The 22924-nt window shown below is 41.0% G+C and overlaps 1 protein-coding gene across 1 annotated transcript in view; it reads left to right on the top strand.

Moving 5' to 3' along the window:
• The first annotated feature begins 20133 nt into the window (after window positions 1-20133).
• Window positions 20134-22924, top strand: part of MTMR7 (myotubularin related protein 7) — a 49096-nt gene continuing 46305 nt past the window's right edge. Inside the window, exon 1 of the mRNA XM_074155018.1 lies at window positions 20134-20193. Within this exon, the coding sequence (XP_074011119.1) occupies window positions 20134-20193 (60 nt within the window). The remainder of the gene's footprint in view (window positions 20194-22924) is intronic.

Genomic DNA, 22924 nt, shown 5'->3' with positions numbered 1-22924 from the left:
AGCTCTGCCTAGCGTGGTGGGAAGAAAGTTGAATCATTCAGTCCCGGTTATACCACTGGGGAAACCATAATGTCAGCACACTCTGCTCCATCTCCGCACAACAGCAGCATTCACTAATTACTGAAATATTCCCCAAGGAAAATAATGTTTACAGCTTGTAATTGACTCCAGAGATGCTATGATGAGGTACATTGTGTATGTCTTTACTCATCTGTGTTTGCATGTGTATACTTTATATATAGGTATACATTATACATATATGTACTCTGAAGCTGATGAAAAGAACATGTTTGCAGCTACTTTTTGATGAGACAAAGCTAATTTTTTAGGTTTTAAGGAAGAAGGCAACATGTTTTGGATATTGCACATAATTTCTCTTTATATTTTGTAACGTTTGCTCTTTTGAAGTTGTTTCTTCAAAGAAAAACACCACCTGGATAACTCCCTACAACTGCCACTGGGTTTGGCTTTTGATCTTTTTGTTCACTTCCTCTTCTCAGCGATGTATTAGCAGGCACCAACAAAATGGTTGAATTGCTTCACTCCTGCGGTTACTACTCATCAGTGAGAAGTGACATGATCATTGAAAATGTGCGCTGCAAAATTATTTGAAGCCATCAGAGGAAAGCTGGTAGTAAATGTTGGGTATTATTCATATGATGGATTTGTATGCACCACCTTTCTTCATGCTGCTATTCATTTTCTTGAATAACGAGTATGATTCATACAATATTATTCTTTTCTTCTTTTGATACCTAAAATGTGGTGAGCTTAACTGAACAACAAGTGATGGAAGAATTTATTTTTCTCACGGCATCGATACTTGTGCTTTATCCCCTTTAACCACCCACATGTAACTATTGTCCTTCAGGATGATGGGAACTAATGCCATTCTATATGCTGAGGGAAATCTCTCTTTAATCAATACTTACTAAATTCATTAATCAATATGAGACAACACTGAGAAACTGGACGAGCTGTATCTTCTCCAAGGTTTAAATCTGGTAACTCTGGTGAACTCCTAAGTTTCTACTGGCCTCTGAAACAAGTATAAGACCTGAGACTCTAGTGAGAACTTGGTGTGCTTGTTTTAACCAAATAAGCTTACTCGAGTAAAATGTTTACTGGATGCAAACTGTGATTGGGAGTGGCAGAAGCTCATTTGAGTTCAGAGTTGCAAGCACTGAAAAGGTAGAGGACGTGATTCTAGTAATGTTGCAAGATTTGTTTTGTCACTTATGTTGTACTAATATTAAAGGTAACATGTCCAGTGATTCGAATAGCAGAGGGAAAGGCTTAATTTGGAACATTTCCCATCTACAGCAGTACAAAACAGATGCACATTCTTTAACGATGCGTTTTCACATTTGTAAGGACCTCTGTAGAACTCAAGGGGAAGAACGTGTCCCTCAGAGCTGCTTCACGACTTAGGCTTCACGACTTAGTAGCCACTTAGGCAGGAGGAATAAGCAGGAGGAGAAGCCTCCTCAGCATTGCAGTCACAAAAGCTGTGATTATTATCTTTCTCAACACTGATTTCTAATCTCCCAAATTAAGTTTGCTTGGTTTAGTACATAAATTAGTTGTGATATTTTACATGCATCTTCTTGCACGTAGTAATCAAATCACTGTTTTAGCCCCCTTGATTGGTTAGTGGACTATACTTGCACAGAAATGCAAAAATATATGTATATTTGCATTATATATTTGTGTATATCTAAGTTTGCATTATAATTTCTTATTCTTTGGCTGATCTTTACATTTGTTAAAATGCTGATGGACAAGGCACCATATAGCAAGCACCCTAAATATATGGAAACTGCAAAGAGAAATCTACGCAGAGACCGCAGAGAGCTGCCAGCTGTCACAGGAAGATTGCCCTCATCAAATGCCACCATGTGATGTATATGTAGTGTACTGCAATCTGCAGTGTAAATACTCCCAAAAGAGGGGTTTTATCCTGGCAAATTGAAGGCTGACAGGAGATATGATTGCAGCATGTATTTCAAAGGGTAAGTTTCAGGAAGAGAGAGGAACTGTTTAGATTGGCAAAAGATGTTGGCATAAGAAGCCCATGAATACATTTTGGCTGGGACATATGAGTCAGTATCTAATTCTTTGTGTGTGCATATGTAGGGTGTAGAGGGGGGAAATAAGTAACTGGTCTTAAAATGGAAAATGGCGCTAGCTGAATTGATGAAGAAAATCATATAATGGAGTAGTTCACAATAGCTGGGGACTAAACATGATGACCCAGAAGGTCCCCTTCAGTCCTTTGTCTTTCTGAAAGGGTGGATATATTTTTTTTTACTAAATTTACTAAAGTAGTTTTGGAGAGCACTATGTCTATGTTTGTAACATTGCCTGGGAAACATTAGGCCTGAGCACAAGGATTTAGAGACAATTCGTATTTTTATTTTTTATGTATGCTTTTTATAAGAATGAGCACACATGGATTGGATTTATTTCCCAATAGAAATAGTGCAAAAAAAAGGGATTGTGTTAGTACTACCCGAAGAAGCAAGGCGTCCAACACAGAGAAGAACTAAACTAGTTATAACAACACTATAACCCTATTTGGATTAGCAGCTCGGCTCTAAGTGCTATATAAGACATAGAACTTATCACCCTTGCAAGTGACTGTTGGACACTGGCTGTACTGGTCTAAATGCAATTCTTTGCAGTGTAATTTGATTCGTCACTGCTCGCTGTCAGATCTAATACAGAGTATGACCTGTATGACCTGATTCTGTGATTCTATGGCCTGTTAATCCTGGTGTTGAAGGCCTTCCAGTCCTCCCAAGCTTTGTGGTATCCGGTTTGCTTAAAAATAGCAGATTTCTAGAGTGAAAGCTGATGGCAACGGCTGAGGTGTAGTTTGTAATCAGACAGCTATTGCAGAACCACTAGTAAATATCTGCAGATGTACAGGTCAGAAAAGGTACAACACTCTCCCTATAACTTCTAACGTCTCCTTTCTCTAGGAAATACTGAATTTATGCAATTTTCATAAAACTGAGAAACTGCATTCAAGATAGATGCTTCAGGGTACATGATACAACACAACAGCTCACCGCAACCAGATTCATATAAGCAGCTTTTTGGTCACTGGAGCACAAAAGCTCTGAGTTATCCCACTGGAACAGTATTTCAGAACCTCACTGCTCTGATCACAGAATCACAGATGGTTGGAGGTATTCCTGTTTCAACGTCAGGTGAATCCACAGACAATTTATATTTTTTAGTTTTGGTTGGGGTTTTTTTTTGTTGGTTTTTTTTGAGTACCAGTGCTATCTTGTAGTTTGAATAACTACAAGAATAGTATTGAATAGTTTGGAACCTGCGAATGTCAATGGGACTCAGATGCAGAAACACGGTGAGTACCCAGGCAAATGCCCTCAGGGTTGTATAACACTCAGTAGCGTGCAAGATGCTGTAAAATTTTATTAAGATTTATGGAAATTGCCATAACTGTGCCTGTTTTGTAGGAGAGTAACATTGACAGCCTTGTATTAAAAAGCCATAAACTGGGATTTCTTCATGGTCATCTCAGAGCACAAAGAATAATTCAGGTTCAGGTTGTACATTTATAACCTTGGCCATCCAGTGTGATGCTTCTGTATTCCCGCTGTCATTCCAGAGTGACAGGATTTCAGGGGGCTCAGTGGTAGAGGAGACGTTTTTGAGGCTAAGTTTCTTCTAGTAACTTCTTGCCCAATGGCACCAAGTTAGATTTTGAACTCTCTCAGGTTCAGGAGTGTACCGAACAGGTAAATTCCGAACACTTATCCTTAGTGACAGTAAACAACCTGTCCCATACCAAACTGTCAATAACTTATAACACTGAAATGCATAAATCTGAATTTGACCATTCACTGTCAGTGAAAAGGAGGCATTATGTCAGCACCAAAAATATTTGCGTCCAAGAATTTGGCAAAATTTCCTTGCCAAGTGCCAGCTGTTTGCCCACCCTACTAGATCAGTGCTTTCTTGTCTTGTGACACCTGGGCAGCAGCCAACTCTCTGGGTGTAAATTTGCAGTAAGCCTTTAAATTCACAGTAGATGTGACTTCAGCCACACACAGTAGTGTGGCTTTTCCTGCTTCGAAAACGTTTATAACATCTCTTGTGTGCAGATTCTCTGGTCTCTAGCAGAAGTTGTGCTTGCGTTGCAGCTTGTTATTCAGGTGAGGCTCTCACTTCCTCTACCCAGTGGCCCAAATTATCTTTCAGAGCTCTACCCTTTCTCCTCTCTCACACACACCACCACACCCCCTCCATAAATCCCATTACAAGGACTACGAAAATGATTAGGGGCCTGGAGCATCTCTCTTATAAGGAAAGGCTGAGGGACTTGGGTCTTTTTAGTCTGGAGAAGAGAAGACTGAGAGGGGATCTGATCAACACCCATAAATACCTAAAGGGTGTCAAGAGGATGGGGCCGGTCTTTTTTCAGTGGTGCCCAGTGACAGGACAAGAGGAAATGGGCACAAACTTGAACATAGAAAGTTCCATCTAAACATGAGGAGGATCTTCTTCACTTTGAGAGTGCCAGAGCACTGGAACAGGCTGCCCAGAGAGGTGGTGGAGTCTCTGTCTCTGGAGACATTCAAAACCCGCCTGGACATGTTCCTGTGCAACCTGCTCTAGGTGGACCTGCTTTGGCAGGGGGGTTGGACCAGATGATCTCCAGAGGTCCCTTCCAACCCCATATCATTCTGTGATTCTGTGATTACCACATTCACTACCTTGAGACGTTAGTGAGGAAAACTGAAAATCAGACCAGGTAAAGTTCCTGCCCATTACACTTTTTATAGCTCTCCAGTTTTGTGGGAAAAATCTACCACCAGAGTACGTAGAAATTTGCCAAAAAATCAAGAATACTAAAAAAATAGAATAGAGTAAGAAAGCCTACAAAAATTTAAGACTTTCTGTATTGCTAGGCACACTTCCAACACATCAGTCTATTCAGTGTGGACTTTCCCATGCCCGGTATAGAAGCCAGAAGTGTTACTGCACTTTAATAGTTAGCCTGTACAAGCTGTGTCAGTCTTCTTGTCCGCAGGGACTGGTGATCACATATGGGGGTGGGGGTGGATCTGGCAGCGCAATGTGGGAGCCAGCTCCTCTCAGAGAAATCTGGAAGTGGTGAAGGTCATCCAAAAGTGGCTCAGACTGTCACTGTCACTCCAGCTTGCAAGAGCAGCTTCCCGCTGAATTTGATGCCGAGTCTTGCCTAGCTTGTTATTGGAGTACTTTCATAGGAGTGCAATTTAGCAATGTCACCAGTGGTGGATGGATGTTATTCCTCTTTTAAGCTACAGGGGACAGCATGTGGGACATCCACACTGCAGAACTCCAGGTTTCTAGCTTAGCTAGTCTTCCTTTCTTGGCTCCTCCAGAGCATCAGTCGGAGCATCACTGTAATTTAGATGCACTGAATGGATCCTCCAGCCTGCACTTAGCAACTTGCCCCCTTAAGTCCTGGGCCTAAAGTGGGGTGCTGTGGAGTGTGGCATGGAATGACTCACTGCAAGTTAAGAATTAATGAAAATAAATTCCATTTCTCCTTTGTTTTCTTCTTTCTTTTTTTTTTTTTTTTTTTTTTTTTTTTTGAAAGGAAAGAGTGTTGGAGTGGCAATGGAAGCAAAAGAGTTATGACTGCTGCCCACGCCCCTCCATCTCCCATGTTGTAAGGATACAAAGAGGAGTTCATTGTTGTTCTGCAAAGACTGAAGAATGAGGTTCCATCACTGAGCACTCTGCATCACTGAGCTGCAAGAGGTATTAGGTAAAACCTACTAGTAAAAAGGTACAGTTGGCAAATATTGTATGTGTTAATACTGAAGCTACCAACTCAGAAATTTTGATTTAGGGAATAGATGTACTAATCACAAACTTATTCAAGAAAGAAAAAGTACCTCTTATTCAGGATTCAGTCTTGTAAGGTGCTGCACAGCCCCTGGAAAGTGCTAACCCACTTTAAACCTCCCATTTAAAGCCCCTTGAGTCTGCCTAAGTATTGCAGAATTAGATTCTTAATCAAGAAACAGTATCTTCCATTAATGGGGAAAGAGTAGTTTAGGGTGAATGAGGGTGTGGGATTGTTCGAAGAAGTGAAGACTTGCAGCTGCCTTATACAATGTATCATCCAGCAACAGTTACAGAAACATGTTTTCTATTCTTAGCACTACTTAACATATGTCTTTTTAAAAAAAAAAAAAATCCAGCTTGGAAGAGACTTTGGTGTATGCCCTCCCAACAACACGCTGATGCATTTGTTATGACTCTTTGTGCTGAATAGGAGCCTTCATCCTGTTCTCATTCGCACCCTCGAAATAAGGCTAATCTTAGCAAGACTTTTTTTTTAAAGAGGTTTGAGACTAGCTGCTACTTAGTTCTATGTCAGAGGTTGTATTCAAGAGAGGAACGGCTGGCAGAAAACACCTGAAAAATAGCTATTTTTTACCAGCTTTATCTACTTAAAAACTGGGAATGTCTCAAGTTGGACAGATCAGAAAAGCCGCGCAGCTACTTCACACACCATTGCCAGTAAGAACAAGCATGAGAAAACCCCTGTGCCTTAAACTGCCTAGTTAAATGCAAATTTAAAAAAAAAAAAAAAAACCAACAAACTCCTCATAGCATTCAGAGTACTAGCTAATGCATTTTACAGAATGGCAAAACAAAATATAGCTTTGTTATTCTTTTGATACACTAACTGGTTATCTCCAACTACTGCATTCTCCATCCTTTCAGTGAAATGACAGCTGTAAATTCCCAGGGAAAGAAATCGTAATGCATACCAGGCTCCAACAATCCAGCATGGAAATCTGTCAAAAAAACTGGAAGTAGAAATTTGGGTTTAATTCAGTGTTGTAAAATCAGCTCCTTGGGTGGAATCCTGGACCTGTTCAACTCAGTTTTGTAGGGGCAGGGCATAGTTCCATTGTCTTTATAGTATTTAAATCACCTGTGCCAAGATGTACAGTTGCCAAGGTGATGTAAAGCCTTAGTATGCTTGTGAGAAGAGAGCTATGGATGAAATTATGAGAAACACTCTCTGATACAGCCTTGTTACACCCTGGAGCAGAAAATCTGTATGTCTCCTTGCTCACTTTTGCTCAAACCTGTTGATCAAGAAGGTTTGGTAGGTTGGTTTTCCACAGTAATTTTTGGAGCAGGACTTGGTCTCGGGCAGCATGATTTACATATATCTATGTGGACATTTTATTGCCGGACAATGCTTCTTTAGCGTGCTTTTTTCTGAAGACTCTAGTGCTTTTGGCTTAGCTGCCATGATAGCAGTGAGTCTTATTAGTTTTTGCAACTTGATTCCTCTGTTCATTTGGTGAAGAGGGAGCTATCACACTTTTCCAGTGCAGAGGGTTACTGGCTCAGAAATCACTTAATCTTGTAATTTGTTCCTAGTTAATAATACAAAAGCCGTTTAGGAAAAGAAGAATCTGACCGCGCAACTTCTGAGTACCCGTTAAGCTGTCCAGATGACAGACAGGATTCCTAATCCCTTCAATATATATCAACAAAGAGCATAAAACAGAGAAGAATTTGGCACCCACAAGTGGACTTCTCAAAGGTCTGAAAAAATGCAACCTTCTACTTGGTAATTTACTTTGTAATTTACTTTCTCATGGTAATAGTGATGTGTTGGGTCATATGGCAAATATAATTGATTGATGAATTATGAATGTAATGAATGCTGGAATAATTAGTTTATGATAGAAGTCAGTGTAGATTGAGAATATTTTATTTTATAGAAATGATGGGGCATAGAGTTTGTTATGTTTTATTACTAGTTATTGCCATATCAAAATCTAACCAAGGTCACTATTGCAAGGGAGAACCACACGTGATTTAACAACTGGAAAATTACACAAGGTTCTAAATTACACAGACCTTGGATTTCTACTCTACTAAATCCACATCACATATTTCTATTTAAATAAACCCTCAAGGGCTTTGTTTGACATTGTTTTTTAACTGGGAAACGCTATTGTAATATGTTTGCCAATATCAGTTATGGAAACAGATTCAGACAATAGAAATGAAGACTGTGTAGTTTTATTTAGGCACCTGCTGTAGTATCTTCCGCTTACTTTTTCTTATCAGTTACCAAAACTTATGTTTTGATGGTCACATTAAAATGGTCACAAAACAGTCACAATGACGTATTATCCTTCACAGTAAAAATATAGTTGGGTGTTAATAAGTGACAACCTGACAAAAACATGATGTCTTCCAGAAAGTGCATTTCTGTTCTGTTCAATCAACTCAGTTAAGTCTCAGGCAAATCAATGGAGGACTCCCTTATCTTTCTAAATTTAACAATTTTTTTACTGTCATGCTAAAAAAGTTCACTTCTGAAGAGAGACCTTTGGGATCTTTCAAGTTTCACTTCAAATAAATGTTTGACCATAGGATATCTGGAGCTTTTTTTCTAAAAGTGTATTTTCTGAGGTTTGTGGCTCTTATAAATTCCACATACCAGGATTATATCTTATTGTCTCTATGTTTCTCTTGTGTAATTCAGCTTTCTTTTGTCCATTTCTGAATTACACTGAGAAGAGAAACAAAAGCCAAACAAACAAAATAACTACTTTTCCACAAATACAGAATTAAGGATGAAAATTTAAGAAGTCACTGGAATATGAAAGAAATTAATTAGCTCCTTTGCTTTGGGAAATACACCAGTAAAGGGCTTGTCCAACAAAAAGTAGATACCTTGCCAAGAAAAGAGAACACCAAAAGCCAAAACATCTGAGAGACAAAGTTATCTTGAATTCCAGTATTTTCTTTCATGATTCTCCAAACACTTGCTGAACTTTCTCTCTTGCAAAATACACAGTAAGATTAAGACTTCAAATAATTCAATTAAATATAAATATTTTCTAAGACCATAGAGATTGCAATATGGAAGCTCTGCTTGTACACTTGGAGATTTAGAGAAAATGTTCTCTGAAATTTATTTTCCATGTGACAATATGTAAAGAACACTGCAGACAGACATTTTTTGAAGTTCAACATATGTGAAACAAGGCAGGGAATATGTTCCTGAACACCAGTCCACGAAATTACTTCTACCTTGTCAATTTGGCAATTTCTTTTGCTCTTCTTCCTCCCTCTCTCCCCACCCATCAGGTGTGGTCAGAGACAGTGGAGCTAGATCCACCTCACAGAATCACTTAGGGGAGACCTTATCGCCATGTTCCAGCATTTCAAGGGTGGCTACAAAGAAGATGTAGACTCCCTTTCTACAAGGAGTCACGTGGAAAAGACGAGGGGTGATAAGTACAAGTTACTCCTGGAGAGATTCTGATTGGACACAGGAGGAAAATTTTTCACAATGAGAACAACCAGCCATTGGAATAATCTCCTCAGGGAAGTGGTGGATTCCCCAACATTGGATAGTTTTAAGATCCAGCTGGACAGGGTGCTGGGCCATCTTGTCTCGACCTTGCTTTTGCCTGCAGTTCAGTCACACTGGCAAGATCCTGAGTCCAAAACTGGGTCACTCAAAGGTTGTTGGTGTCCTTCTATTATTGACAATCCAGCAGAAAAAAAAAAGCTTCTAGCAGCTTCATGACTGCTGTTCAGTTGCTGGTTGGCATGGCAGGGATGGAATCATCCAGACAACACTGTGTATAGATTTACAGAAGGAAGGACCTCCAATGAAAGGAGCAGGCCCTAGGGAAGCAACCATCTTCCTTAGGGAAATGGTCCATCTCTGACAGTGTGTACACCGATGGGATGAAAATTTAAGTGTGGTAACTCATGGCAAAGATTCACAAAGAAGCCAAAGAGAAGGAGACAAGGCAAGAGATCGAGGCCATTGTGGAGGAGACACATGAGTTTGCTGACCCTGCAGGTGAAGGCACATCAGGTTCAGTTTCCTAATCTGTCTCATGTTGGCCTTCTTCTTGGGACAACCACCAGATTCTTCAGGCCCTCAAGAGTCTAGAGACAGCTTTGCTACAAGCTTCTAACCCCACACCAGCTGGGGAGGAGGCAATGCCAGAGCACACACTCCGCAGCCCAAACTGAGTGAAGAACAGCTGTTTGGAAGCCACTTAGGACGTAACACTTAGTTAAATCCTTTCGAGAAGAAAGTTTCTGTTTTCCTTTTTCTCTTCATTGGACACATAGGCCTTTGTTTATTTTACTTGGCTGGTTCGGTTCCATTTTTCTTTAACTCTGCTGACTACACTAGTATTTAATATGGTATTACATTCCTGACACTGCTTGCTGGCCACGTTGGCCAAGGTATTGCAGTTGCAAGCACCGAACATCGTAAAGTTTTATTTTGTGACTAAGTTCTGCAGTACCATCTTATACTATGGAGGGTGTAAGGACATTTACTCTGCTTAGGCTGCTTCTTCCCTGAGATTCAGCTGTGGGCAGCCCCTTGGGAAGGGATGTCTGAAACCAATAAGCAGCAGCAGATAAAGTGCAGCAGACAGGTATAACTTTGGAGTGTCAGCACCTATTTTATTCTTCAGAGTCCTCCAGCATAAAGTGCTGGAATAAATGCTCCCTTTTGGCTGTAGAGGCAGTTGGCCATGAGCTTGCAGGCTGTCTGGAGACCCCAGCTGTAGCAGGGAGACCTATGCAGCATCTAGCAGCTGGCTCATTGGATGCTGATGTACCCAGAGGGAAGAGGACGCCAGCTTCTTTGTCTCTGAAAAATTAAAAATTCCAGAAGACTTACCATCACAAGCCTATAAATGCATCAGTCAGGTGGGGACAACATGGGTGAGAATGTAAATACTGGTGATTTTCCCAATGTGATTTTTGACAGTGACTGAAAGGTGCTGTGTTCTTAGGGATGCTGCCAGTGCTGACCAAATGGTAGTAGGAGCTGCCCATGATGATCCCACTGACAATGACCACACTATGGTGGAAACTGGCTGGCCAGCAACAAGCATGACTGTAGTAGTTGCAGTCACAAGTTGTGAAGGTCTACAAACTGATGTTCACCCTCTTCCATGGAGATAAATTATGAGAAGGGAGTATATTGGTGCTGAAGGGAAGGCAATAACTAGAAATAGAGGCTTTCAGATGTTAACCTTCATATCTGCAAGTTCTGCCCCTCCCAGTAGTCAACTTGGGCTACAACAATAGTGTCCCATTCCTAGATTTATAGAGGCAAAATCTTTTCTGACTCTGAGGAGACCACAGTGGACTCCAACCAAAGCCCAGACTGGGACCCAACATTCTGCTCTTTAAGGAGTATTTCCTCAGTGGATTCTTCCAGCTGCACTAGCAGCAGTTTCTGTATGATGACCCGATCTGGATATGTGTTGGTGGCATGGTCGAACGGGCTTGCAAAACAGCCCCAATGAGCAGGAGTGTCTTTGAGGCAGAGGGAAGGACCAGGAAGGACCAGACCCTGGCATATTGCTCTTATGTATAATATATGTATAATGTGCATGAGGCAGATCGCTGGCAAGCATAGCCACAGAAGGGCCTGCCCTGTGTGGGCACCAAGACCATGGAATAGCTATTGAGCCAGCAGGATGTAAGTGGTTCTCCTGAGACTTGTACAGACATAGATAAACATTAGAGATGTAAACTGGCGAGTGACAACTAGCTCAGTTCGGTGGTTTATGTTGTGGCATGCAGCAAAAATACAGTGTAGACATATGCTTTATGTGTTGACTTAAGTTAGTTAACCGTTAACCTCAGAGTGGACAGTTATGTACAACCATATCTGTAGCTATCCATGGTTAATGATACATCTCATCTCACACACATGTTTTTCTAGAGATTGCATCCTTTCCACTCAGATGAGGACCTCTCAGCTATGATAATTCACGCACCCTGACTGTGACCAGTGAGCAAAAGTATGTTGGAACAATACTCTGGACATTCCACTCTGGGAACTGATTACGTCAAACACTGTCTTCTTGTGCGTAGTCCATGAAAATAATTGTCAGAGACATCAAGAACATAAATCTAATACTACACAGGGTGAGAAACTTTCAGGAGTTAAAGACATTTCCGAAGCCTCAGAGCTTTCAGCCTAGGAATGTGAGAAACAGTTCAAACTTTCTTCAGAACCCACCCCAAAATTTAATTTTTTCCCCCAAGCCCAAGAAGCCGTAATGGAACCTGAAAAATACCGACCAGATGGAAGTGAAACAAAGTGAATCCAAGTATAAAACTGGACAAATTCTGGAAAAGCATATGTGAATTCAATCACAGCACCCTTTCAGTCTGAACACCGAGGTTTCTATGATCCTTGCTTAATCAGCTGTTTCTCAAAAACTAAATTGCTTGTCAGTAGCTGAAAGATTATCACGTAATCTGAGCCTCCTTTTCACAGCAGGTTAGTAAGCGAGGTTTCACTGACAACTTTCACAGTGTCAGCTTATCTCCTTAATGCTATGGTAGATAAGGGGCCAAGGTGATCCTTGAAATTCAGAAGGATTTCAAGAGGCACAAGTCAGCCAAAACTGATTCTGGCCACTTAATGTGATGGCTGCTTGTCAGTGAGATGGTAGGAATCACATCAGCTTCAGCTGTTCTGCATAGACATTCAAAGATTTGTGTTTTGCTTTAGCACTTTATTTATTTATTTATTAAAAACCCAAACCCTAATCTTAAGATTTCTGTTTAAAGTGCAGAGAGAAACAAATTATTTATCTAAGAAATATGCTTTCATATGTGGATTTGGGATATGAAGCAGCATTTCAGTGAAGTTTTTATTATGTATTTTTGGGAAACAAGTGCCATTTTTTCATTTCCCTACATACAGCATTGGAGCTTCTGTAAAATTTGAAAGTAATGGAAAATAATTTTCTGCCATCACAAACTCGTGCATAAATCTCATCACTGAAAGGCCACATTCGCTTGACTGAATTATAATCATCATAGGTCAATGGGAAGTTTCAAGATAAACTAACTCTTCAGTATTTTAAACATAGCTTTAGCTAATTCTTATACAAAGACCATGGGATACATGTCCCCTGTCATCCACTTTTTATTTCTTCTCTGTTCTTTTTTCCCTAAACCCAAATATACCGTGTCCATTTCTTTTTCTTCATGTTGGGAAAAATGCTCTAGGCAGACCATTAATACAGTCCCATAAGTTATGAAAATTTTCTTTGTGAAAATGTTGGAAGCTGCCTTGCTATCATGATTTTATTTTTCATTGAACAATACTGCTTCAGACTACACACAGCTGTGGTCTGCTTTGAACTCAGTAGTCTTATTTTCCTCTCCTAACTTGCTGCTGAGCCCGTGACTAAACATTTCAATGGAAAGGGTCTGAAAAGATAAAACTGCATTTTATTTTTTTTTTTAACATTTTTTAATATCAGTTAAGGGAATATTTCCTGCCTAAGATTCTGGATGACAGAGTATCACACATGATACAATTTGGAGAATCTTTACATGACTCTCTAGGAGCTGGGACGGCTTCTTAACACCTCTTCTTGAAGAGAATTCAATTACTCACTGTCACTCATGGCTGATACCTGACTCTGTATTAAAGCCACTTGCAAAATATCCAATTCCCATTTTTAGCAGAAGAAACATATTTTTCTGCTAGATTTTAATGAAAAATAAGTTCTTTAAAAATTAGTAAATCAGTTTTTCTTCTGAGTTTCTGTGCATAGCTGGAGATTTAACTTAAGAGCAGATCTGCTCAAATATATTCAAGCACAGCTAATGTAGTGGGGAGGTGGGGGCCTCTCTTACAGGTTCCCAGTTCCCAGTGTGGTCATCCATTACAGCAGTGTCCTGCTGAGAGGGCAAGATGAAGCAATTGCTTTGCACTGAGCTATCTATCTAATTGGCAAAAGTGCGTAGGTAGAAATATCTGTATATATAGGTTTGCAGTATGAGGTAAATCTTTAAGCAGTATTTACACTACTTCAAGACTTTAGGAGCTTTTAATCATCTTGTGGAAGAGTCTATTTCTCTACTGGCTATATTGAGAAACACATTTTCCCCCTATGATCCCTGTTGTAATAACAGACCCCTCCCTTTAACTGCTAAACTTCCCTTTGACTGCTCTATGTGGTATGACACGTACCAGCTCATGTATATCACAGCTGACCTCCCAACGCTGTACTCTCCAGCTGGTTGTCCTAACGTGTTGTTATGAAAATTGCAGCATTTTCAGAACAGGTGAACGAACTACTCTAATCATGTTGAAATGCTGTCATTTAACAGGCAGTTATCACTTTGCCAAAATATAACCAGTTTCCTCAACTGGGGGAATCCTCATGTGACTAACTGGACATATACCCTGAGTCATTCTAGAATTTTATCTGGTTTATTTCTCTACTACACGTTTCAGGGCAGTTATCATGTGTCTGGCCAGATATCATGTATGATGTATCATATATCATACATCAATCATATCAGTTCATCTCTCTGCAGAATAGGATGAAAATCATTCCAATTTCCAGAGATCTGCTGTTTTTTTCCTTTCCTGCATAAATCTGCTTATATAACAATGCGATGATGTTTTATAACAAGGCAAAATCAAGGATTGCTTTGAGGAATTCTTGAAGGAAGTGTTAAAAGGTCAAACCTAGTAACGGTTAGCCGAGTTAAACAATAAAGTGAAAGCTGCTCCCTGTATCTGTTACCTTGTCACATGCAGCTTCTGGGAGATTAACTGGGGGAGAAGTTTGTGTGTCTGAGTGCACTTGCCACGAGAAACTTGCCTGTTCCTTGAGAAAGTTCAAAAGTTATGAAACAAATATAAACAGACACACTGTGTCTGAATCCATGGTACTAATTGTTCTGGGTGTAAACACTGTCAAGACACCTACAGACTGCACGTGTGCATTTGCACCCTCAGCTGTTTGGCTTTAGGTAACAGGCATTAGGTAACAGGCAAACAGGATTTTCAATGCTGCAGTGTATGAGTGCCTGCCACATCTCCCCAGGGAGGGAAATTACCCCACCTCAGCGTCCCCTAGCCCATCTCCTTTCAGTTTGTTTTCTCAAAATTTTCACTTCCACCTTTCACCCTTTAACTCACCTGGTTCACTGTCACCGCTCACTTTCAGCTGGCCCCCTTGCCTCCTCTGTGTGACACAAAAATAGAATCATAGAATGGCTGGAGTTGGAAGGGACCTTAAAGGTCATCGAGTTCCACCCTCCCTTGCCACAGGTGGGGACATCTCCCACTAGAGCAGGTTGCTCAAAGCCCCATCCAGCCTGGCCTTGAACACCTCCAGGGATGGGGCATCCACAACTTCTCTGGGCAACCTGTTCCAGTACCTCAGCACCCTCACAGTAAAGAATTTCTTCCTTATATCTAATCTAAATCTACCCTCTGTCAGTTTAAACCATTTCCCCTCATCCTATCACTCCACTTGCTGATAAAGAGTCCCTCCCCATCTTTCCTGTAGCTCCTTTAGGTACTGGAAGGGGCTCTAAGGTCTCCCTGGAGCCTTTCTCTTCTCCAGGCTGAACAACCTCAACTCTCTCAGCCTGTCTTCATAGCAGAGGTGCTCCAGCCCTCTGAGCATCTTCGTGGCTTCCTCTGGACCTGCTCCAACAGGTCCAATAACTGAAAACTAGACAGTCAAAATGAAGCAAAGGGTGCAGCAGGCTCACTTGGCTTACAAACACCAAGTCTGGATAAACACAGAGACAGAGCATAGGCAAAGGCAGCTAGCTGCAGGGCTGGAAGCCAAAGCAAGAAGAAGAAAAAAGAAGCCAGTGCTCTGCCTTGCTGCACTGGCAACAGTTAGTGCAGCTCAGCCACACTGTGAGCCTGATACAGGTACGTCTAGTAGTGCAGGGCTGGAACGTCTCTTCTCCGAGATCTTGGCACCAATGAAAGCTCAGCTGGAAAGAAGCTGAAACACTGCAAAGCTATCATGCCTGCTAAGGACACGTGCTCTTAATGCACTTTTGTGTTGGAAAGAGGCTTGCTGAAAACCTTCTTCAAAAGGCTTCTTGTTTCTTCAGCAACATCCTTGTACTGTGGGTCTTCCCAGGGTTCTCGCGCATTGCGATATTAAAAAAGGTGAGAAGCTGCTCTGGATTAGGTCATGCAGCTCCTCTAACAGACTTTGCAAGGAAGTTCTGCCATTCCCACTGATATTAGCGTCCAAAGTCGTCCTTAAATAAAAACCCATGAATTTATAGGGGTTTGGCATTTGTATTTCAAAAGGCCGTGATAGTATCTCCACTAGCACGTTCCCAAAGCGTTAATCTTTATAATTTGAAAAGTGGCATAAAAATACCTGAAAAAAAGGAAACAAGAAATTATAATTTTGTTACCTTATGAAGGGGTTTAAACAGTAGAGCATCACTGTAAAAAAGGTGGAAGAAAAGAATTTTCAAACTACAAAGTAGATGTGCCTAAAATGTATACTATTATGGTGTGCAGGTATTGTTAAGCCATAATTACCAATTTACAACTTACATGATTCTTTAGTGCATTACAGGTGTAGATACATAGTTTTCAAGAATTTATTAATATATTGTACTTTATGGTAAAAACCAGTATTGTTTCCCTTTTTTTCTAGTGTAAAAAGTCTACTTTGTTGTGGATCTTACTGGATATTTCCATTAGGAGAAGACTGATAAAAACGTCAAGTGACTTTCAGGTAATCCTGTTTGGTTGGTTTGTTGTTTTCAACAAATAATGTACAAAGACCTGTATGCTGCATGGCAGGAGAAAGTGTTGCCCGTAAACCACTTCTTGCCAGCACTGAGTCCAGAAGCGTTTCCTTGGTGAGATGCCACTGGAACCTCTGAGCAGTTCTTTTTCTCCATCCCTTATCTGCAAACCCAGATCTGCACTCAAACCGGAACTGTCTGCCTTTAGCCCAGAGTAACATGGGCTGCCCCAACCACCATGTCTTCATCCCACGTTCAAGACTCTTTAGGTGGAGGATTCCATCATGCTGGATATAGATGTCCCAGCAACAAAGCTGTTATACCACCAATTCCAAGTTGATTTCTTCCCTATGTAGTAGTAGTTAATGTATGTCTATAAATACGAATGACCACCTGTAGGCTACAGTTGAAAATAAGTATTAATGCAAGTACATACTTTTATTCTTTGAGTTTGTATTATATTAAAATGCAGCCTACGGGAAACCACTTTTAAACTAGTAAAATATAATTGTAAAACAAAGATGTGTCTATAAAGCCTTCCAGATCCAACATGATGATTCAAATCCAGGCCTGCCTGGGTAGGTAGTAACAGATGCAAAATGTCTGAGTGTTCAGGCGACTTCTTTGAATATAACAGAAATTTTTACATATTGGAAGAGAAACTTGTGCTTTAGGTTTTACTGGACAAGGCTGAAAGCTGCCTCTACTGCTTATGGATATAGAATCCTTCTAGGCCTCAGTGACTGGCCGCCTTCATGTGACATTAACCAAGAGCTTTGTTGGCAGTTGCAGCAGATAGGTCAGAACCTCTGTAGGCACGGCAAGTTAACTTTCCTGCCCTTACATCTTAGTTGAATTAGAGCAGTGGACTGAAGAGAGTTATTTTTTTGCTGTTACCCTCTACTGCGGACAGAGGATTTCATTTCCAGGGTTGTTGAGACAGCAGTTTCCACGAGCATGAAATGCAAATGAAAAATTTGTAGAAGTTTGTGCTTACTGCAGCTTTCCGTGACAATTATGGTAGGCATAACTTTTATCTAAACCCATGCTCTGTTTGTAGCTGCTCTCGCCCATTAATTATTTTACCAGCCCAAGACAGGGCAAAAACTCTGGCAGGATGCTGAGAAACGGATTGCTTCATAAACAGTCTCCTCTGAGCCGTGGCTTAGCTTTGCAGCTCTTGATGAACATGAAGCAGAGATAAAGCACATTCTCACTGAAGTCTGAGCATCTTCTTGCCACCAAGAGTAGGATTTGAACTTGGCTGTAATGAATCACAAGATGTACCAGAGAAAAAGTAAATATCTCTGAGGACTGAAAGGATAACCGTGCTTTCTTCCAACTTTACTTACTCACTGGCAGTAGCAAATGCCAAAAGATGATAATGTATGCAGTGAATCACATCAGCCATAACTACAAAGGAAACATATTTCATGGTTGGTTAATTCTTAATTGATTCTGATAGCTCTGGCCTAAAACAGAGAGCAAAATATGCCACCGATCAAGAGTCTTGTGAAGTCCACAGTTTACGCAATTCATGCACTTTTATGGACACCAGCCAGTGAATTTTCAAGCAGAAGATGGTATCTCCAACCCTCGTTTCAGATTGAAGTGAACAGAGGGAAATGGAAAGATGAAAAACTCCCAGAAGAGAAGAGTTTTCATCCAGTTGATGATGTCATTGTGATTATGGTCATACCGACCACTCCTGCCTGATGACAGCAGTTGGGTTGTGAGAGAAAGGAGGGCAGAAATGGCCTAAAAAGGGGAGGAAGGAAGCAGAATGGTCAAATCCAGGGATCACACATATTCCACTAATGATGGTACAGCTTCTGTCTCCTCTAACCAAAGAGTTGGCATGAGAAACCTCATGATGCTGAACAATCTGGCCATGCCTTAGCAAGAAAATGGCAGGACTGGAGCCGGTACAGCTATACCTGTTCTTCCTTTTCCCTTGGGGTAAAATGCATTCACATTTTTTGGTGGCCCCATCTTATTTCAGCCCATTTTTTGGCTTTCACCAAATAGATCAAGAATGCTCTGTTCTCTGCAGGCAAGAGAGCTTCTGCTGCTCTTGCCATGGCCTTTGTGCGGTTTGACAGATCTCCACATTTGTTTCTATCCCTTGACAAGGCTAGTCCCTATTTCTAAAGAGTCACTGGAATACATTGATTAATGCAGAACAGCTGGGCATTTTAGAAGCCTCAAAGGCTGTGGTTTATCAGAAATAATATATTAGCATCTCTGGTCATTTGCACATTGGCATAAACACTGGGAAGTTTCTCTTTTTGCTCAGAATATGATGGTGATTCAAGGATGGTTAGAAATACCTGTTCTTCATCGTAGAAGGTAAGCTGCACAAGCTGGGGAAACCAGTTCTGTAGCAATTTCTTTTTGCTCCAAGAGGTACCAAATCTCATGGACCAGGCAAGGCAAAAGATGGGACAATTTCAGACATAAGTCTGAAAACCGTGTGTCACAAAACATCTCCCCTCGTGCAACTCCGAGGATGAAGCAAAACCATGAGTTACAGAAAGAGAGACTCTCAGAGCTTGAGATAAACAGAATTCAGTGCTTCAGTTTCAGTAAGTGCAGCTTTTGTCTTTGAGATGCAGCACCCACTGGGCCAGGGAACAAGAGAAAATAGGGGGAGGCCATCTCAGACAGAGCTCCCTTTATCTTTCTGATCTTATCTTTCCTGGAAGAAAGGACAGAGCGATGTAAGTGTAGATAAGACAGCAAACGGCCGCAGAGCCGCCCACGGCCTGTGCCTTTGGTCGCCCGGGGGAGAGGGGGACGAGCCACCGGCGGGGAGCGTGGTCCCGGCGGGGCGGTCGCGGAGCATCCCCGCCGGCGGGCAGCATGGCAGCGGCCGGGGAGGTGGAGCCAGTCAGCAGCGAAACACCGGCACCTTATCCGCTTTGAATAAATCCTCCTTTTTCCTTCCTACCTGCGCCGGAAAAACACGAGGAAAAAAATAAAAAAAAAAATAATTGTTTTTTAAAGCAGGGCTGGCAGGAGAAAATAGGAGAGAGGCCAGGTGCGTAGGGCTGCCTTTGCCGGCTGCGGGAGGTGGATGAGGAGCTGCCGCCATGGAGCACATCCGGATGCCCAAGGTGGGTCCCGACGGGCGACGGGGAGAGGTGGCCCGGGGCCCCGGTCCTCCACAGCATCCATGCCCGCAGCACCCATCCCTCCCCGCAGCACCCATCCATCCCCCCAGCACCCATCCGTCCCCGCAGCATCCATCCATCCCCCCAGCACCCATCCATCTCCGCCGCCTTCCCTGCCCACCTCCCAGGGCCTGAGCTGTGCTCATCAATCCTCTGCCTGCTTTGGAGCTGCTGTGAGGGTTTTGGGTTTCTTCTTTTAGCCAGTTTGCTATGAAATCTGCTCAAATACACCTAGAGATGGACGTGTTGTTTTGCGATGGCGGCTGAGGATTTACGGGGCATTTTAATTGCCTTTTATTCAGTCCCTCCTATTAATGGAGATGCTCACCATGAGTTGTAGGTATCCAAAATGAGAGGTGTGCTATTGGCTTTTCAGATGCCTTTAGTTTACCCCAGTATTTCAGACCTGGTGCTGAATTTGTTTATGTTTGTATACCGACAGTGTAATCATTCTTTTTATACATCTTTCTAAGCATGAGGCCTGTATTTGTTAACAAAATTGCAATCTTGCTCTGAAAAAGAGGACATGGTTTTGATACGCAGAAAGTTTATATTAAAAATAACCATAAACCATGAACCTAAGCAATATGTTAATTTGAAGTTGGGGTGGGATATGTTTTCACATTATTTATTTATTTATGTACCTAAACCCTTGCAATTAAGAAGTTATTTGTTTTTGATTTGTGCCTACTTGTTTATTATCATTATCTAGTATGATGGCATGAATTTTAGACTAGGGCCTCTTAACACTTAATGTAGATTTTTGAGCCTTTATGTGCTAAGCTGCTGATATATTAAGAAGATAGGCATTTATAACAACTGCCTTTTCTCTCATCTCGTTTCATGATCTATTATCTGCCCTTGTGTAAAGGAAGAATATCAAAATAGTAAGAACGTATCCTACCACAGGTAGGAAACGATCAATGAAAGTTGCCTGGACAGACGTTTCTGACCTTTCTGCTGAAGAATGCTGAAAGCATGAATGAGGAAAATAGTGAAAACAAATTAATAAGGGTAGAAAAAAATCTTAAAAATAAATGGTTATATTTGCTGTGAATGGAAGGCCCAGGCAAATCCCCGTTGCCAGCAATGGCAGCTGATCTGTTAGCTTTTCTACAAGCAAGTCATTAAAATGTTACTATGCATACGTAAATCCCATTTCTGTATCCGAGAGCTGTGAGAAGGCGCTGCACTGATGACTCAAGACACTGAAAATCTTACTCAGTGCAAGGTGATTCTGCAGTCTCGGTTCCTGGCATTCCCTTACACTATAGCTATGCGAGAAGGGATATCTCTAATATAATACAGCAGTTTTGAAGGCATGATTTAAAGGGACAAAATTCCTTTATAATTCCTTACATAAATGTAGAAAATCTAGAACATTCAACATGAGTAGGTATTGAAATACTCCATCTCCAGTTGCTCCTAAATACACTGACAAGTCAGTGTACCTACAGTTACCCAGCAGAACTGATAGCTTTGATTGTTTGCTCAAAAGATCTCAGCTTAAAATCAACCACTAGAACAGTGTTGGGGGTTCTTGTTTTTACTGAATTTGGTTTTTACTGAATTTGTCTGATAAATTTGAATTTAATATTAAGTGATTTCCAATGCCAGCAATGTAAAAATAAGTAAGGGAAAGCTATGTGAATATAGGGATATTCTCACTGTATTGTGTGGTAATCTCTGGTATCACATTTCCTCACTCCATCCAGTTATGCCCTGAGAGAAATTTGACAAGCAACTGCCCTACTCTTTAAAGGTATTAATCTCAGAATAATGACACTTTCCTTGATTTGCAAACCCAGCCAAATGGAAAATCAAGATAAATTTTATCCTTAGAAAATTTTTCTGAATATTTCTGAAATGGTGTTCCCTAAACCTTCTGGACCTTCCCCAGACCTTCTGGACAGCCAAGTCCGTAACACGCTATTTTATGTACTGAGTGCTTTTGTTCTATCATTATACTATTGGTAGAATACACAGTGCATGATTGGTGTGTGCTTATACATATGCAGTGATGACGTTTTCACAAAGTAAATGTTATCCTACATATGAAGGCTGTAATTTTTGCACATCTAAAGAATTGCTCAGAGTCACTCGTTGCTAAATAGAATTATATATAACTCCAGTAATCTTTTAAAAATTAAAAATTTGTAAAACCACTCTTTGCCACGAGTGCAACAAGATAGTTTAGGACAACTGTCAAAACCCAAAATGTGACAAACTGCTCATAACAGTCATAGAAAATGAATAGACAGTGCTAACGTGTAGAGATATGTGTGGCCATGGACAGGTTGACAGAAAAAGACCTCTGAAAATATGTTTACTTTGTAGGGGGACCTGCTCTAGTGGAGGTGTCCCTGCCCATGGCAGGGGGGTTGGAACTAAATGTTCTTTAAGGTCCTTTCCAACTCAAACCATTCTATGATTCTACGATTCTATGATTTGTGCACTGTTGCTAATCAGTTACTTGATTTTATTTACCACTGTTCCCTATGATTTGTCTTTGCATACTGGCAGCAGTCTTCCTGAATGCCCTTCTTATCATAAAGAACACATCAGATTTATCCCTGGTGTAACAGCTGTCCTCAGTGGAGTTAGCCCAGAAATTCATTTGGCTCAGTATCTCTTGTTAACACAATACTTGGGATAGCTTGAGTTGCTTGAGTGCTTTCATTTTTGTGATGTTATGGCAAGGTATTTCCTTTCAATGATCCCTTTCTCAGGCAGAATGTAAGATACGCTGCCATTTCTCATGATAATGACAAATCTTTCTACCAGATGTATTACTTTCCAAAACAAATTTCCAGCATGTATAAATGAGTTGTCTTTCCTTTTCTTTTCAATCTATTTTCCTTTCCCTAGTTCTTGTTCTTCATTCAAAAAGTTTTATAACACGTCAGTTTTCCCAAAGTCTCCCATCAGAAAACCTGTATCATTTACATCCACTTTATATATGACACATGTAAATAGCAAAATATTTGTCCCCGTACTCATCTAGGCCAATGGCAAAATTGAGCCCAGCACACCTAATATTTACTCTCCAGCTACATGTTCTGGATTGCTGGATCTCCACCTTTTTTTAAGCTAAGCTGGCATTTCAACCATTGCTCTCTCTGTGCCTTCTGTTGGAATAA

The sequence above is a fragment of the Numenius arquata genome, chromosome 10 (genome assembly GCF_964106895.1).
Source record: "Numenius arquata chromosome 10, bNumArq3.hap1.1, whole genome shotgun sequence".
In the NCBI taxonomy this organism is placed as follows: domain Eukaryota; kingdom Metazoa; phylum Chordata; class Aves; order Charadriiformes; family Scolopacidae; genus Numenius; species Numenius arquata.
The sequence above is the reverse complement of the archived record's forward strand: the minus strand, read 5'-3'. Positions and strand labels throughout refer to the sequence as shown.